This window comes from Microcaecilia unicolor, chromosome 9 (genome assembly GCF_901765095.1).
Source record: "Microcaecilia unicolor chromosome 9, aMicUni1.1, whole genome shotgun sequence".
In the NCBI taxonomy this organism is placed as follows: Eukaryota; Metazoa; Chordata; class Amphibia; order Gymnophiona; family Siphonopidae; genus Microcaecilia; species Microcaecilia unicolor.
In genome coordinates this window covers 20,794,093-20,807,901 of record NC_044039.1, presented here as the reverse complement: position 1 = coordinate 20,807,901, position 13,809 = coordinate 20,794,093, and the positions used below count along the sequence as shown (strand labels likewise).

The 13,809-nt window shown below is 44.7% G+C and overlaps 1 protein-coding gene across 1 annotated transcript in view; it reads left to right on the top strand.

The window, feature by feature from the left end:
• Positions 1-13,809, top strand: part of DCN (decorin) — a 78,004-nt gene that overhangs the window by 50,092 nt on the left and 14,103 nt on the right. The window contains exons 3-6 of the mRNA XM_030215219.1: positions 1,227-1,339; positions 5,559-5,772; positions 6,422-6,535; positions 11,346-11,439. Coding sequence (XP_030071079.1) covers positions 1,227-1,339; positions 5,559-5,772; positions 6,422-6,535; positions 11,346-11,439 — 535 coding nt within the window. The remainder of the gene's footprint in view (positions 1-1,226; positions 1,340-5,558; positions 5,773-6,421; positions 6,536-11,345; positions 11,440-13,809) is intronic.

The window sequence follows — 13,809 nt, the reverse complement described above, 5'->3', positions numbered from 1 at the left end:
CTACATACCATTCATTTTCCTTTAGAAAAGAATGATACGATTTAGATTTATTGTTTTTCTTGCCCACCCTTATCCAGAGCGGATTACAGTAAAACAAAAAGAAAGATCAATGTATTACAAACACAGTAGCCAAAAAGTCTTAAACAAGTGGAAGTCTCTGAGCTGTTTCTAGAACGCAGGATGACTAGATTCACACTTTGTGGACAAACGTTTAACCCATATTCTTTGGAAACCATTAATGAAGTCTGCAAGGCTAACACGCTGTTACTACTGCTGGTAAAACACTCCACAGCCACGCTGCGGATAGGACTCCGAGACCTCCAGGCCTGGGTCCCTGGTGCTCAGAGACGCATGCAACTGGTCAGGCGCAGAGCACCTTGAACCCTTCCAGCGGAATCACCACCAACGCTGGGAACCACCATCACTGTGCAATGAAATTTAAAGCAGATGAGACATACCTTTGTTTCTGAGGCTCTTGTATTAGTGAAATCAAGCGATTTAGGTGGTATTCGTAAATTAAATAAGTCCTCTGAATCAAGAGAAGGTAAGTTCTAGGGGTGTGCACAAAATTTCTTGTTGATTGGCCTTTTTTCATTTTAGGATTTTTTTTTTTCGTTTAATAACAATCTTTTTGATAACAATCTTTTAACATTCCTTCATTGCGTGCTAATCAACTTAAATGTATGTAAACTTGTAGGTTAATGCGCATTAAATATTGACTTGGCTGGTTAAGTTTAAGCTGGCCAAAGAAGGAGGATCATCAGGGTCATGGGGAAGAGAGAGAGGGAGGGGGATTCGGAGGAGTGGTGAGCAACTTATGTAGGTCCCGGTTGATATTTAGCCGAAGCCTGCATAAGTGTCTTATGTGGATTCTGGCTGAGACCTGCAAAAGCCCTGGTGGCTTCTTTAAATGTATATATCCCCATATAGTCAATTCTGGTGCCTGGAAATGGCCCAGCATTGAAAATCCGGGGCTAAATCTGCCCATGGCAGTCAACGTTTTTAAAAAACGCTGACTGCCGTGGGCTGAACATCAGCCGGATAATATTTTAGGCCATGTAAACTAGTGAGCTTGAAACAGAAATCTGAACAGCTTCTTGGTTTATATATTGAAAGGAACTACTGTAGAATGATTTGTTGAATTACTGGAACAACAAATGTCTATTTTCCAGGCGTATTTATTTTTATTTATTTCTATATTTATTTCAACTCTTCTCTTTCCGCAGGTCTAGACACAGTGCCAAAGAATATTCCCTCAGACACTACTTTGCTTGACCTACAGAACAACAAAATCACTGAAATAAAAGAAAATGATCTCAAGAGCCTCAAGAATCTTCATGTAAGAACATATGAGCATGAGGTTAACAATGTCATTGGTGAATTCCTACAGAACATTTGATTTTGATAATTTTTGAGGGCTCAAATATTTTTCTCTCTCATTAATCATTGGAGTAGATATTTAGCCAGTAGCTGGCTGTATTCCTGGATATTTAATGCCAGGCCATGTTCAGCCACACAGTAATATAGTAATATAGTAGATGACAGCAGATAAAGACCTCTACGGTCCATCCAATCTGCTCAATAATGAGTTTATGATGTGATACTTCATATGTATACCTGGTCTTGATTTGTCCTTGCCATGTTCAGGGCCTAGACCATACTACTACTACTACTTGTCATTTCTATAGTGCTGCAAGGCATACACAGCGCTGTACACCATACACAAAAAGACAGTCCCTGCTCAAAGACTTACAATCTAGATAAGACATGAGACAGACAGAACAATTAAGGGTAGGGGAATAAAGAGATGAGGATAAAGGATAGGGCACGTGAGCAGTGGTTAGGAGTCAAAAGCAGTGGTAAAGAGGTGGGAAGTTTGGACTTGAAAACGGCCAAAGAGGGGGCTAGACGCACAGGCTCGGGAAGTTTATTCCAGGCGTGAGGTGCAGCAAGATAAAAGGAACGGAGTCTGGAATTAGCAATAGAGGAGAAGGGGACAGATAAGAGAGATTTATCTACAGAACGGAGTGCTCGAGGGGAGGCGTAGGGAGAGACAAGAGTGGAGAGGTACTGAGGAGCGGCAGAGTGAATACTACTACTACTACTATTTAGCATTTCTATAGCGCTACAAAGCGTATGCAGCGCTGCACAAACATAGAAGAAAGACAGTCCCTGCTCAAAGAGCTTACAATCTAATAGACAAAAAATAAAGTAAGCAGATGATCACAGAGATCTTCTCTGAGACAAGAGTTAAGCCAAGCAAGTCTATGGCAGCAATGGCAACAGCTACACAGCTCTAGTAGTGGTATGAAAATTGTCCTAGGCAGACTTGATTAGATGACATGTTGATTCCTGGAGGTCATAGATGTAACTGATCATGCTGAGAATCAGAAAAAAGATGAGAGTTGTCCACAAGTTGCTGGAGTAAAGTATGCCAATAGTGTAAGACCTGAAGCTGATACAAAGCGATTCTCAATGTTAGGACAGAACTCTGGAATATCTTTCTGCAGACCGCATCAAGAAGTTTGCAGTCTCTTCCTAAAAGAGCTTGTAAACTAGCTTTTGAGGACTTCACTTAAAAAAAACATCTGATACAACTGAATAATGAGGCAGTTAAATGTTGTTATATCTGGGAACAGAACACAAAGAATTTATACTCAAGATTGGGAGTGCAGCAAGATAAAAGGAACGGAGTCTGGAATTAGCAATAGAGGAGAAGGGGACAGATAAGAGAGATTTATCAACAGAACAGAGTACCCGAGGGGGGGGGGGGGCGTAGGGAGAAACAAGAGTGGAGAGGTACTGGGGAGCAGCAGAGTGAATAGAAGTCTGCCCAGCAATAGCCTTGTTCTACAATTTCTGAATTAACGTCGAAGCCCCTGAAAAGCTCCACTCCAGCCCATCCAACTCTATTCAGCCACGGCGAGGGCACAAACCGTAGAACTGCCCTGCACTGGCTTTGCTTCCCAAATTAGTGGTATTGCTACCTAATCTCCGCTAAGCTTCTTTGGATCCATTCCTTCCAATCAGGATTCCTTTGTTTTTTATCCCATGCATTTTTGAATTCCATTACCGTTTGCATCTCCATCACCTGCCACCAGAGGGCATTCCAGGTACCTACCACCCTGCCAGTGAAAAAATACTTCCAGACATTATTCCTGAGTTGGCCCCCTTTCAACTTCAATGCATGTCATCTAGTTCTACCACCTTCTTATCTCGGGAAAATGTTTGTCTGCGAATATATACCTTTCAAATATTTGAACATCTGTATAAATCCTTCTTATCTGTTCCCTTCTCCACTACTGCCAACTCCACTACTGCCAACTCCAGACCGCGCCTTCTGTCTCGCTGCACCCTACGCCTGGAATAAACTTCCTGAGCCCATACGTCTTGCCCCATCCTTGGCCACCTTTAAATCTAGACTGAAAGCCCACCTCTTTAACATTGCTTTTGACTCGTAACCACTTGTAACCACTCGCCTCCACCTACCCTCCTCTCCTCCTTCTTGTACACATTAATTGGTTTGATTTGCTTACTTTATTTTTTGTCTATTAGATTGTAAGCTCTTTGAGCAGGGACTGTCTTTCTTCTATGTTTGTGCAGCGCTGCGTAAGCCTTGTAGCGCTATAGAAATGCTAAATAGTAGTAGTAGTAGTACTGTATCATATCACCCTGGTTTCTTCTTTTCTCCAGGGTATACATGTTCAGGTCAGCAAGTCTCTCCTTGTACGTCTTCAGTACATCTTCAGCTGTACATTGGCCACTAAAACTGATGCAGTTAAGTGAACTATTTGGTCCTTAACCGCTCAAGCAATTAAAGCAACCCAGTTTAAGAGGTTTTCTCATGCGGTTAGGGGTGACTATCAGCACTTAACCGCATAAATGACAACTCTGCCCCTGGAACGCTCACAAGTTGGCTCACACATTCTGATTATTCAGCGGCACAAACTGGTTAATGCTGCCAAACATTCACAGTTAGCCATGGACAAGTGATTTAAATGTCTATCGGTTGATGCAAAATTCATGAATGCTTTTACCCATGGATTTGTGTGTGTGTGTGTGGCGGGGGGGGGGGGGGTGGAATTTTTAAATATCTTTTTCTGTACTTGCAAACTCCTCCCATACTCTTACCCCAGCTGGTGCAGTGAAAAAGAACCGCGCACACCCTGAAATTATTATTATTAAACGGCTCTGCTGAAAATGGCCACCCGTTGAATGCCCTACCTGGACACCCCAAATGTGTCTGCTAGGACTGAGGACCCCCAAAATGATTCTGCTGAAGGAAGACGCTCCCTAAGTACCTCCTCACCTGAATGCCTTTGCTGAAACTCTTTACCCCCTATCAGTGTGTTTTCGATAGTGAAAAAGGTGCTGGTACTCAAATTCCAGGGGTGGGGTGATCACTGAGGGACCCACCCCACAATAGCCAGGACCCCTGTAACCAGTCACAGAATCTATGACAAAGGCAGAATTGGTGTGTAGAGCCTGAGCTCCTCCATTAAAACTTGGGGACCCTGGGTCAATTTTAGCAGACAATGGAAAAGGTGCCGGTACTCGGTATCCCCAAGTAACCCCTCAGAAAAGCCCTGCCCCCTATGGATGTCCTCCCTGAAGCCCTCAACCCTCCGACACACTCTTCAGCCTTTACTATGGGTTCTCCTTGGAAGGTATTGGGGGACAGAATGATCCCCAAATACCCCTGCCTTGACATTTCCCAGATTCAAAATGCTTAAGAGAAGATTCAATTTACATAGACATCACATGAACAATACTGGTGCCAGTAGGGCTCCCACGCCTGTTGGTCAGCATTTTACAGGACCAGGACACTGTACCAGTGACTTCACAGTGAGAATCCTGAAAGGTAACTTTAAAACCATACACGAACGTAAGACCTTTGAAGTCAGAATGATTGAATATTTTAACACCCAACAAAAAGGACTTAACAAGGATCTGGGGTTCCTAGCCCATTATAAAGCATAAAGCTGTATTTCTCTGTTGATCACCCCACCCCTCACCTATCCACACCCATCCTGTTAGAATATCAATGATATGCTTTGATGTCCCCATGCATACCTCCTACCCACCCCCATCCTCCCACCCTGTCAGACTGTCGTAGTAATGCTTGAATGTTTTCACTTATATACACTGTCAGCTAGCACATTTGCTTATTTCCGATCTGACGAAGAAGGGCAACCTTCGAAAGCTAATCAAGAAATGTATTAAGTTATGTCCAATAAAAAAGGTATCATCTTATTTTCTTTTCCATGTTTTATTTTGTTTGATTTCTATTGATAACCTTAAGAGTGGACTAACACGGCTAACACACTCCTCTACGTAAAATGGTACCTTAAACTCCCATCGGCTGTGAATGGGCTGTGTCGGCATTAGCGCACAGTAGCTGCTAGCACAGCTTAGTAAACAGGGAGATTAGTTACTAAACGATGCTGCCTGAAGTGTAACCTTTTGGAAATCTTACATTGCTACAGGTTTCCAGAAATACTTTTCTTAAAAGGGTGTAGTATGCTGCTAGTATCAAACTCTTTTTTTTTATTTTTCAGACTTTGATCCTTGTTAACAACAAAATCAAGAAGATAGATCCATCAGCCTTCGCTGCACTAACAAAATTGGAGAGACTTTACCTATCTAAGAATCACCTAAAGGAACTTCCTACAAATATGCCTAAATCACTTCAAGAGCTACGAGCCCATGAGAACGATATTTCAAAAGTGCAAAAATCAGTGTTTGATGGACTAACTCACATGATTGCTATGGGTAAGTCAGTCACATAAGTAACGGTTGCAAAATGTTTCTTGAGTATACATATTGGTAAAATAGTTCTGAAACAAATACACATGTACAACAATGCAATTAGATGTATACCATCCCCTAAACATTGCATTGTAAAATGAATGATCTACTCAGCAAACGGAAGCTATATTACAATTGGCTGACATGCCAGTTTCAACATCCTATATAATAATTCTCATCTCCAACGTTCTGTGCCTGGGGACCGTGGATCCCTGGAGGTGGTCTGCTAGGCAGGCACGCACTGACGTCACTGATGTCATGATAGCTGATTCCAAGGCAAGGGGAGGAGTACTACTCCCCCTGCCACGGAATCATCTGTCACCCCCCGCGCTACGGCCCCCTATACCCCCCCTTCCGCTAAACTGTCGACCCCCGCCCCGCCGAAAACCGCCATTGTGGACTACCTGTGCTGACGGGGGACCCAAACCCCCGACAGCCGAAGTGCTGTTGTGCCCTTCGCGTTCCTTCCTCAATCATCTTCTCTGCAAGTTTCTCTGCATGCGTCTGACGTCAGAACATTTCATACCATGCTTGCTCACATTCATCGCTGTAAATACATTTTTGACTAAACTATTCAAAGCTGACAATCACTCCCAAAATATCTTGTTTACAGAACTAGGCACCAATCCGCTGGAAAGTTCAGGTATCGAGAAAGGAGCATTGCAAGGCATGAAGAAGCTATCCTACATTCGGATTGCAGACACCAATATAACACGCATCCCTCAAGGTAAGGTATGAACTACATGAATACTGCACTCAAGTTCATGATGGTTAAGAGGAACCTTGGACTAAACTTCTCAGTCTTCAGATTGTAACTCAAGGATGATTTTTTTTTGTATCTTACAAATGGATGAGACAGTGGCGGAGCCAAGGGTGGGCTTGGGTGGGCCCAGGCCCACCCAGTAGCAGCATATCTACGATGTGGCTGGCAGGGATTCCCCAAGCCCCACCAGCCAAAAACTCCCAACAACTGTCCCTCCTGCATACCTTGTAAATACCAGATGCCTGCAGTGAGCAGCGACCGATACATACTGCTCGCACCAGCCCCACAGCCTTCCAGCTGATGTATTCCTGCCTATGCGGAAACAGGAAGTTACATCAGAGGGAAGGCTGTGAGGCCAGTATGAGCAGTGTGTATTAGGTGCTGCTCGCTGTCGGTGAAAATCTGCTATTTAAAAGGTATGCAGGGGAGGGGCTGATGTTTGAAGGATCATATGGCATGCAGTTGAGAGAGGGAGAGACCAAATCACTTGCGGAGTACTTCTGCCCACTCATCTTGGGCCCAGGCCCACCCAAAATTGGGTGTCTGGCTACGCCCCTGGGATGAGAACTAACATTTCCAGTGTTACCAGTTCACAACTGTACATCACTTGAAAAAATATTACTGACTCAACTGCCGATTCCAAACGGTCTATTATTTGGAAGAATATTCAAAATAAATTCACAAAGAAAGCAAAACAAGGAATGCTTTAGACGAGGTTGTCACTTCAGAGGGTATCTTGTCTTCCGCTTTTGGTTTTGACATTTTGTACATGGCGGCAAATGGAAAACCACAACCAACATCCTTTTGTGAGGTCTTTTCTGAAGTTACTCCATGGTTTGCCCCTTGTTTCACTAGACACAGGTTTGCTCCTTCTACATAGGTTATACCCTTCACGGAGTCCCATCTTTCCTCTCCGATGAGGGCAGAAATCCCTGGGCATGAAAGGCAGACTTTGACAAGTTTAACAGTGTTCAAACTCCACCTGTCCCAAGAGTTGTATGCGTCAACAAAGGTGCCAGTTGTGGTGTAGGAGTTGCAATTGTGATACTGACTGGGATTTATTAAGGGCACTAAAATCAGGAGCAGTAGAACAACTTTTTGGTTGAAGGGGTCAAACAACCAGTCGTCATTCCTGCTCCCAGGCTTTCTAATAGCTGATGTTATGTCAGGCAAAATATTGATTGGACCCACCCCATTCTGCTGATAAAATGTCTGAGGAAATGAGAATAAAGGAAGAGAGTGCCACAGTCAAAGACAGAGAAATCAGGATAAAATCTGTACTGAATGAACTATACCTTTGCTCCACTTTTACTTACCCCAACACTCAAAAGCAATGAAAATAACATTTTTGTTCTTGTTGTTGTTGTGGTCCTCCATCATGTCTTTTTCCATGATCTAAGATACAATCAAACTGTGCAGTAACCATTCCCCACCTTGAGTCAGAATGCCTCCTAATCCAGCTAGGAGGGTAATCCTTTCTTAAGTTTCTGAGGGTAATTTATTCTTGAATATTTTACAGTGCAGGTTTTCAGGGAAGGTTAGTGTGTATATATATATATATATATATATATATATCTACTATAATAAAACTCACCCTCAACGTTCTGAGGACACTGACATCAGTGAAGCCAAGCTCTGACTTCCTTCAAAAAGGTTCAAAGGTTCGTGGTGGTGAAGCCACCAAAATTGCTCCGGGCCCCACCCTCGAGGGCGGAGTAATGACAGAACAACGAAGGGGTTGGCAGGGAGGGAGGCAGGGAGGCGGTGGGGTGGGAAATCGCTCCGGGCCCCGCCCTCGCGTCAAACGTCATGGCGTTGGGGGCGGAGCAATGGCAGAACAACGACGGGGTTGGCCAGGGAGGGAGGGGTGTTGGCGACGAAAACCTTGCTAGCGCCCGTTTCATTTGCTCTGAAACGGGCCTCTTTTACTAGTATATATATATATATATATATAATCCCTCTTGCTTAATACTTAATTGGTGGAGACATGTGGGCCCAGCTCAAATTCTGCTTCTTCTGATTGTGATCTTTGGCAAGTCATTTAGGGGTCCTTTTACCAAGCTGCCGGAAAGAGGGTCCTGCACTAGTGGCAGGGGCCGTTTTTCCCACACGCCAGGGTCCTTTTTACCTAGGGTTACCATATTTTGCCCCCCAAAAAGGAGGACACATGCCCCATCCCCACCACACACCCCGCCCCCTTTCACACCCCACCCCGCCCCCTTTCACGCTCTCGCTCCGCCCCCTGTCACATTTTCCCCTCCCCTCTGTCACACACCCCGTCACCCCCCCCCCTCCCCATCACCCCCCTCCCCTTACCTTACTACTGCCCTAGTGGTCTAGTGACCTCTTCGGGGCAGGAAAGAGCTCCCTCTTTCCTGCCCGGAGCGCTGCCTTGCATGCATCCTTCCTGTTGCTGATGCTCGGCGCTGATTCAAAATGGCCACCGAGAGTTGAAGTCTCGGGAGGTCACTTCAACTCTCGGCGGCCATTTTGAATCGGCGCCGAGATCAGCAACAGGAAGGATAATGCAGGGCAGCACTCCGGGCAGGAAAGAGGGGGCTCTTTCCTGCCCCGAAGGCGGAAGAGGTCACTAAACCACCAGGGCAGTAGTACGTAAGGGGAGGGGAGGCTAGCAATCTGCCCATTTGTCCAGAAACAAACGGGCAGATTGGCAAAACCCGCCCGGTTGCCCGGACATTTCCTCAAAAAGAGGACATGTCCAGGTAAATCCGGACATATGGTAACCCTATTTTTACCGCAGTGGGTAAAAGCCCCCAGAAACATGGCCACGTGCTAAGACAACTCTTACCTCATGGTCATGTAGCAGGGAGCCCTTACCTCCACCCATTGAGGTGGCAAAAAGTGATTGTGAGCCCTCCAAGGTCAAGGAAATACCTAGCACACCTGGATGTAACTCACCATGAGCAACTACTGAAAAAGGTGTGAGCTAAATCCAAATTAATCCAAATAAATGATGGTAACTTTATTTTATACAACATTTCAAATATTTACTCAGTTGTAAAGTCTTTGACTTATCATTGATTCACCACTCTCTGTCGCAGTGGCGTTCCTAGGGGGGCTGGCACCCGGGGCGGATCGCCGACGATGCGCCCCGCCCCCCTGGATGCAGCGCGGCCCCCCCCCGGCGAAAGGACACCACCGCGAAGGAACCCCCCCCCCCCCCCCGCCGGGTGCACGCCACCGGGGGGAGTGCTTCGCGCGCCTGTCCTCTGTTGTTCGATGATTCTACTCTGCCCCGGAACAGGAAGTAACCTGTTCCAGTGCAGAGAAGAAGCGTGGAACAACGGAGGACAGGCGCGGGCGGCACCCCCTGGCGGCATGCACCCGTGGCGGACCGCACCCATGGCCCCCCCCTAGGAACGCCACTGCTCTGTCGCTGGTCAAATGATGGCATTAGCAAAATTGGTCTTTTTCAAGTTGAAGATTTTACGCCATTGAAATTCATTGCTGCTGCCAGTTAATTTAAAACAATGTTTCAGTCCCTAATATTTCCGGTTGTTTATTCTCGTAATGGTCTATTGGTAGAGTTGTCGTTGTCTCTTATACATGTACTACAAATTGTTTAAAACCCTGCTAGAAGTACGTATTCTTCATGGGCTGCTTTCTCAGAGATTATGTTTCACCAGCTTTGTAAAAACAATATTGGATTCTCATGTCCTGTGTGCCAAGTTTAAAACTGTATATTGGTTATTAGATCTCTTTGCATGACTGTTCCTCGTTATTTGACAAAGGTTATATTGGAATATGTTTAGGTACATTCACAGTCAAAGTGTCTTGTGGCTGTTCCACCAGTAACCATTGCCAGATTGTCTGAGACTCATAGACAAGCCTTCCACATTGCAGCCGCAGGTCTATTGAATGACCTACACTGTGATCGCAGGCAAATATCTGACTTAGGGGAGATTTTATTTTTTTTGCTTTTCTGAGAGCTTTTGGTTTTTAGTTTCTTCCATAGTTTGGTTATAGCAAACAGTGATTAAGTCTCAATTTCTGTCTGTGAAATTCATTGTGGTTAATGTTTATGATATAATTTGAAGTACTGTATTGAAGATGTAGTTTTTTTGCAACCTACCGAGAATGTGTCTTGAATTGCTGCGCTATAAACCGGAGGCGTGGCCAGACTCGGTATTTTGGATAAACCCAGAGGTAAATTGGATGGGCCCCTCCACGCATACATGTCTCGCTCCCCCCCACAACCACACACCACAAATATCTTCCTGGAGATATTTTTTCACCTACCCCACATCTTCTCCCTCTCCTCTGCGGTGTCCCGGCATCTACACTCCTGTCTCTGAACTCCGTCCCTCCCCGATTCTGTGCAGGCGTCCTCGGCACCTGCAATGATTCATTCTCACTGCTTGTGCTGGCCCCGCAGGCTTCCTTCTGCCATGTCCCGCCCTCGCTGATGTCATTGCCTGTTTCCTGTCTGGTGGAACGTGGCAGATGGAAGCCTGCAGGGCCGGCGCAAGCAGCGAGAATGAATCGTTGCAGGCACAGAGGACACCTGTGTCCACACCGGGGAGGGAAGGTGTTTAGAGACTGAGTGCAGATGCCTGGACACCGCAGAGGAAGGGGGTGGGGGGAACGAGAGCAGTGTGGTGTTGCAGCTGGGTGGACCTGAGCCAAGACTGGGTGGAAAAAATGGAATACAAATATGAAATAGAAATAGTTTTCAGTAATGCAACCTTATACTTTTATCAAAGAATTAACCGCAAAACTAAAATTGTATTTTTATGTGCACTTTTCATTATAGGCCTTCCAAACACTCTCACTGAGCTTCATCTTGATGGCAACAAAATCACACGGATTGAAGCTAACAGTCTAACTGGACTCAACAATTTGGCCAAGTAGGTTCATGTTCGCATGAATTAATTCAGCAAAATGTAACAATACCTAGGGGTGGCTCTAACAATTTGTATTTAGGTAATAGCTCCCCAAATCTGTCCTGGGAACCCCACAGCCAGTCAAATTTATTTATTTATTTATTTATAACATTTGTATCCCACATCTCCCCACCTATTTGCAGGCTCAATGTGGCTTACATAGTTCCGTAAGTGGTGATTACCAGTTCCGGAGAGGAGAGATACATAGTTGAGGAAGAGGAGGTAGAGTGGACTAGGTTACAGGAAGGAAGAGTTCGTCTTATGATAAGAGCTGAAAGGTATTAGGTTAAACTTCATTCATGACAGTCCAACTTGAACAATTAGGCATATTGTTATAAAGTTCTCTGCCACAATGGATATGCATGAGATAAATTTGCATTATCCCATGCATAGTCATTGTGCACAGTCTGAAAACCACACTAGCTGTGAGTTGCCCAGGTCAGTTTTAGGAAACCCAGATACCGGTTAAAAGAGTCCCACGATAGTCAGAGTCACTGCAATGGACTGCAAAGCCGAGGAGGCCAAACAAATCACAGACTGGTCACCAGCTAGGAAAGGGAGCTTAGATCACCTGGAGCTTAGAATCTCTGTTTTCACGGTATAATAACTGAATGTGTACACAAGAGTTGTCATCATAAGCCCAAAGGTTCCTGGGGACATGAGTGGGACTGTGCATGGAATTACTGTCTAAACATTAGTAATCGGCTTGTTTTATTTTATAAACCATGCATTTAAGAAATGCCCTAATGTTTTTCAAGACAGTCCATGAAGGCAAATAGAGCAAACATTTCCTTTTACCAAACTTCTCCACTTCTCTCTGCCACTACAAACAACTAAATAAGAACATAGGAACTTAAGAAAAACCATGCTGAGTCAGACTAAGGTCCATCAAGTCCATGTCTCCGACAGTAGTCAAGCTGGCAGATCCCACAATGTAGATTTGTTTCTCATAGCTCATTACCAGGGATGAGCAATGGTTCTTCCAAGTTTACCTGGCAAATAATTTCTTATGGACTTTTCCACCAGGATCTCCTCTAAGCCTCACTGTGTTACTCACCTTGTTCACATCCATTGGCAAGACAAGAAAAACAGTGGAGGTGACCAAACAAAAGGTCTTGCACCAAAAGATGCTACCAACTTCTTTATTAAATCTTCAACAGACTCATCATAAATCGTGTTTCAGCCCAGAAGGCCTGCCTCAGGAGTCTAAGAAACAATAAAACACACCACTCAATAAATATGCAATAAATAGACACAAATAAAAATGGGTAACATAAGGAGCACATAATATAAAAATGAAATATAATATAAAAAACAGATAATGTAAAAGGTGGAACATAAATATGCTAAAAGTACTAAGAATAGATCTCTCTATATAAAAGGCACCACCAACGTTCTAAATGAAGCCTCCGGCTGGAAGTGTGAAGGGGGAGAGATATCCGGTTTCCCCATGAGTGTCTGCCCTGCCCTCGCTCTCTCTGTAACACAAACAGTGAAGGAAAACACAGCAAAGCACGAAATCAAATCTCAAATCGCTCTCTCTGTAACAGTAAAGGACTCAGAGGGGGGAGGGGAGAGAGGGCAGAAGCCCTCACTATCTCTGTAACACAAACACAGCACAGCAGGAAACTTAACACTGAAGGACTCGACTCCGAGGGGAGAGGGGACAGACAGCACAGGGGAAGGGAGAGAGGGCAGAGGGCAGGGACACACACACTCCCACATGCACACAGAAGAAAACCTTGCTAGACCCCGTTTCATTTGCATCAGAAACGGGGCTTTTTTTTTACTAGTGTCTAAATAAAAGCCTAAATAAAAATCTAAATAAAAGTGAGTATTTTGGTCACATTCATTGGCAACAGATTTCACAGTTTAATAATGCACTACATGAAAATAAAAAAGTTCTATGATTTGTTTTTCGATCTGCTGCTCATTGGTTTAAGGGAGCGTCCTCTTGTTTTTTGTCTTGTTTGAAAGAGTAAGAGGGGCATAATCGAACAGAAACGCCTATCTCCATGGGCGTTTATCTCCGAGAACGGGTCCGTGAAGGGGCGGACCGAATCGTATTTTCGAAAAAACATGGACGTTTATCTTTTTTTGAGCTGGGCGTTTTTGTTTTTCAGCGATAATGGAAACCGAAAACGCCCAGCTCAAAAACGAATAACTCCAAGACATTTATTCGTGGGAGGGGCCAGGATTCGTACTGCACCGGTCCACCTCACATGCCAGGACACCAACCGGGCACCCTAGGGGGCACTTTTACAAAAAAAAAAAAAAAAAAAGGTAAAACAGCTCCCTGGTGCATAGCACCCTTCCCTTGGGTGTTGAGCCCCC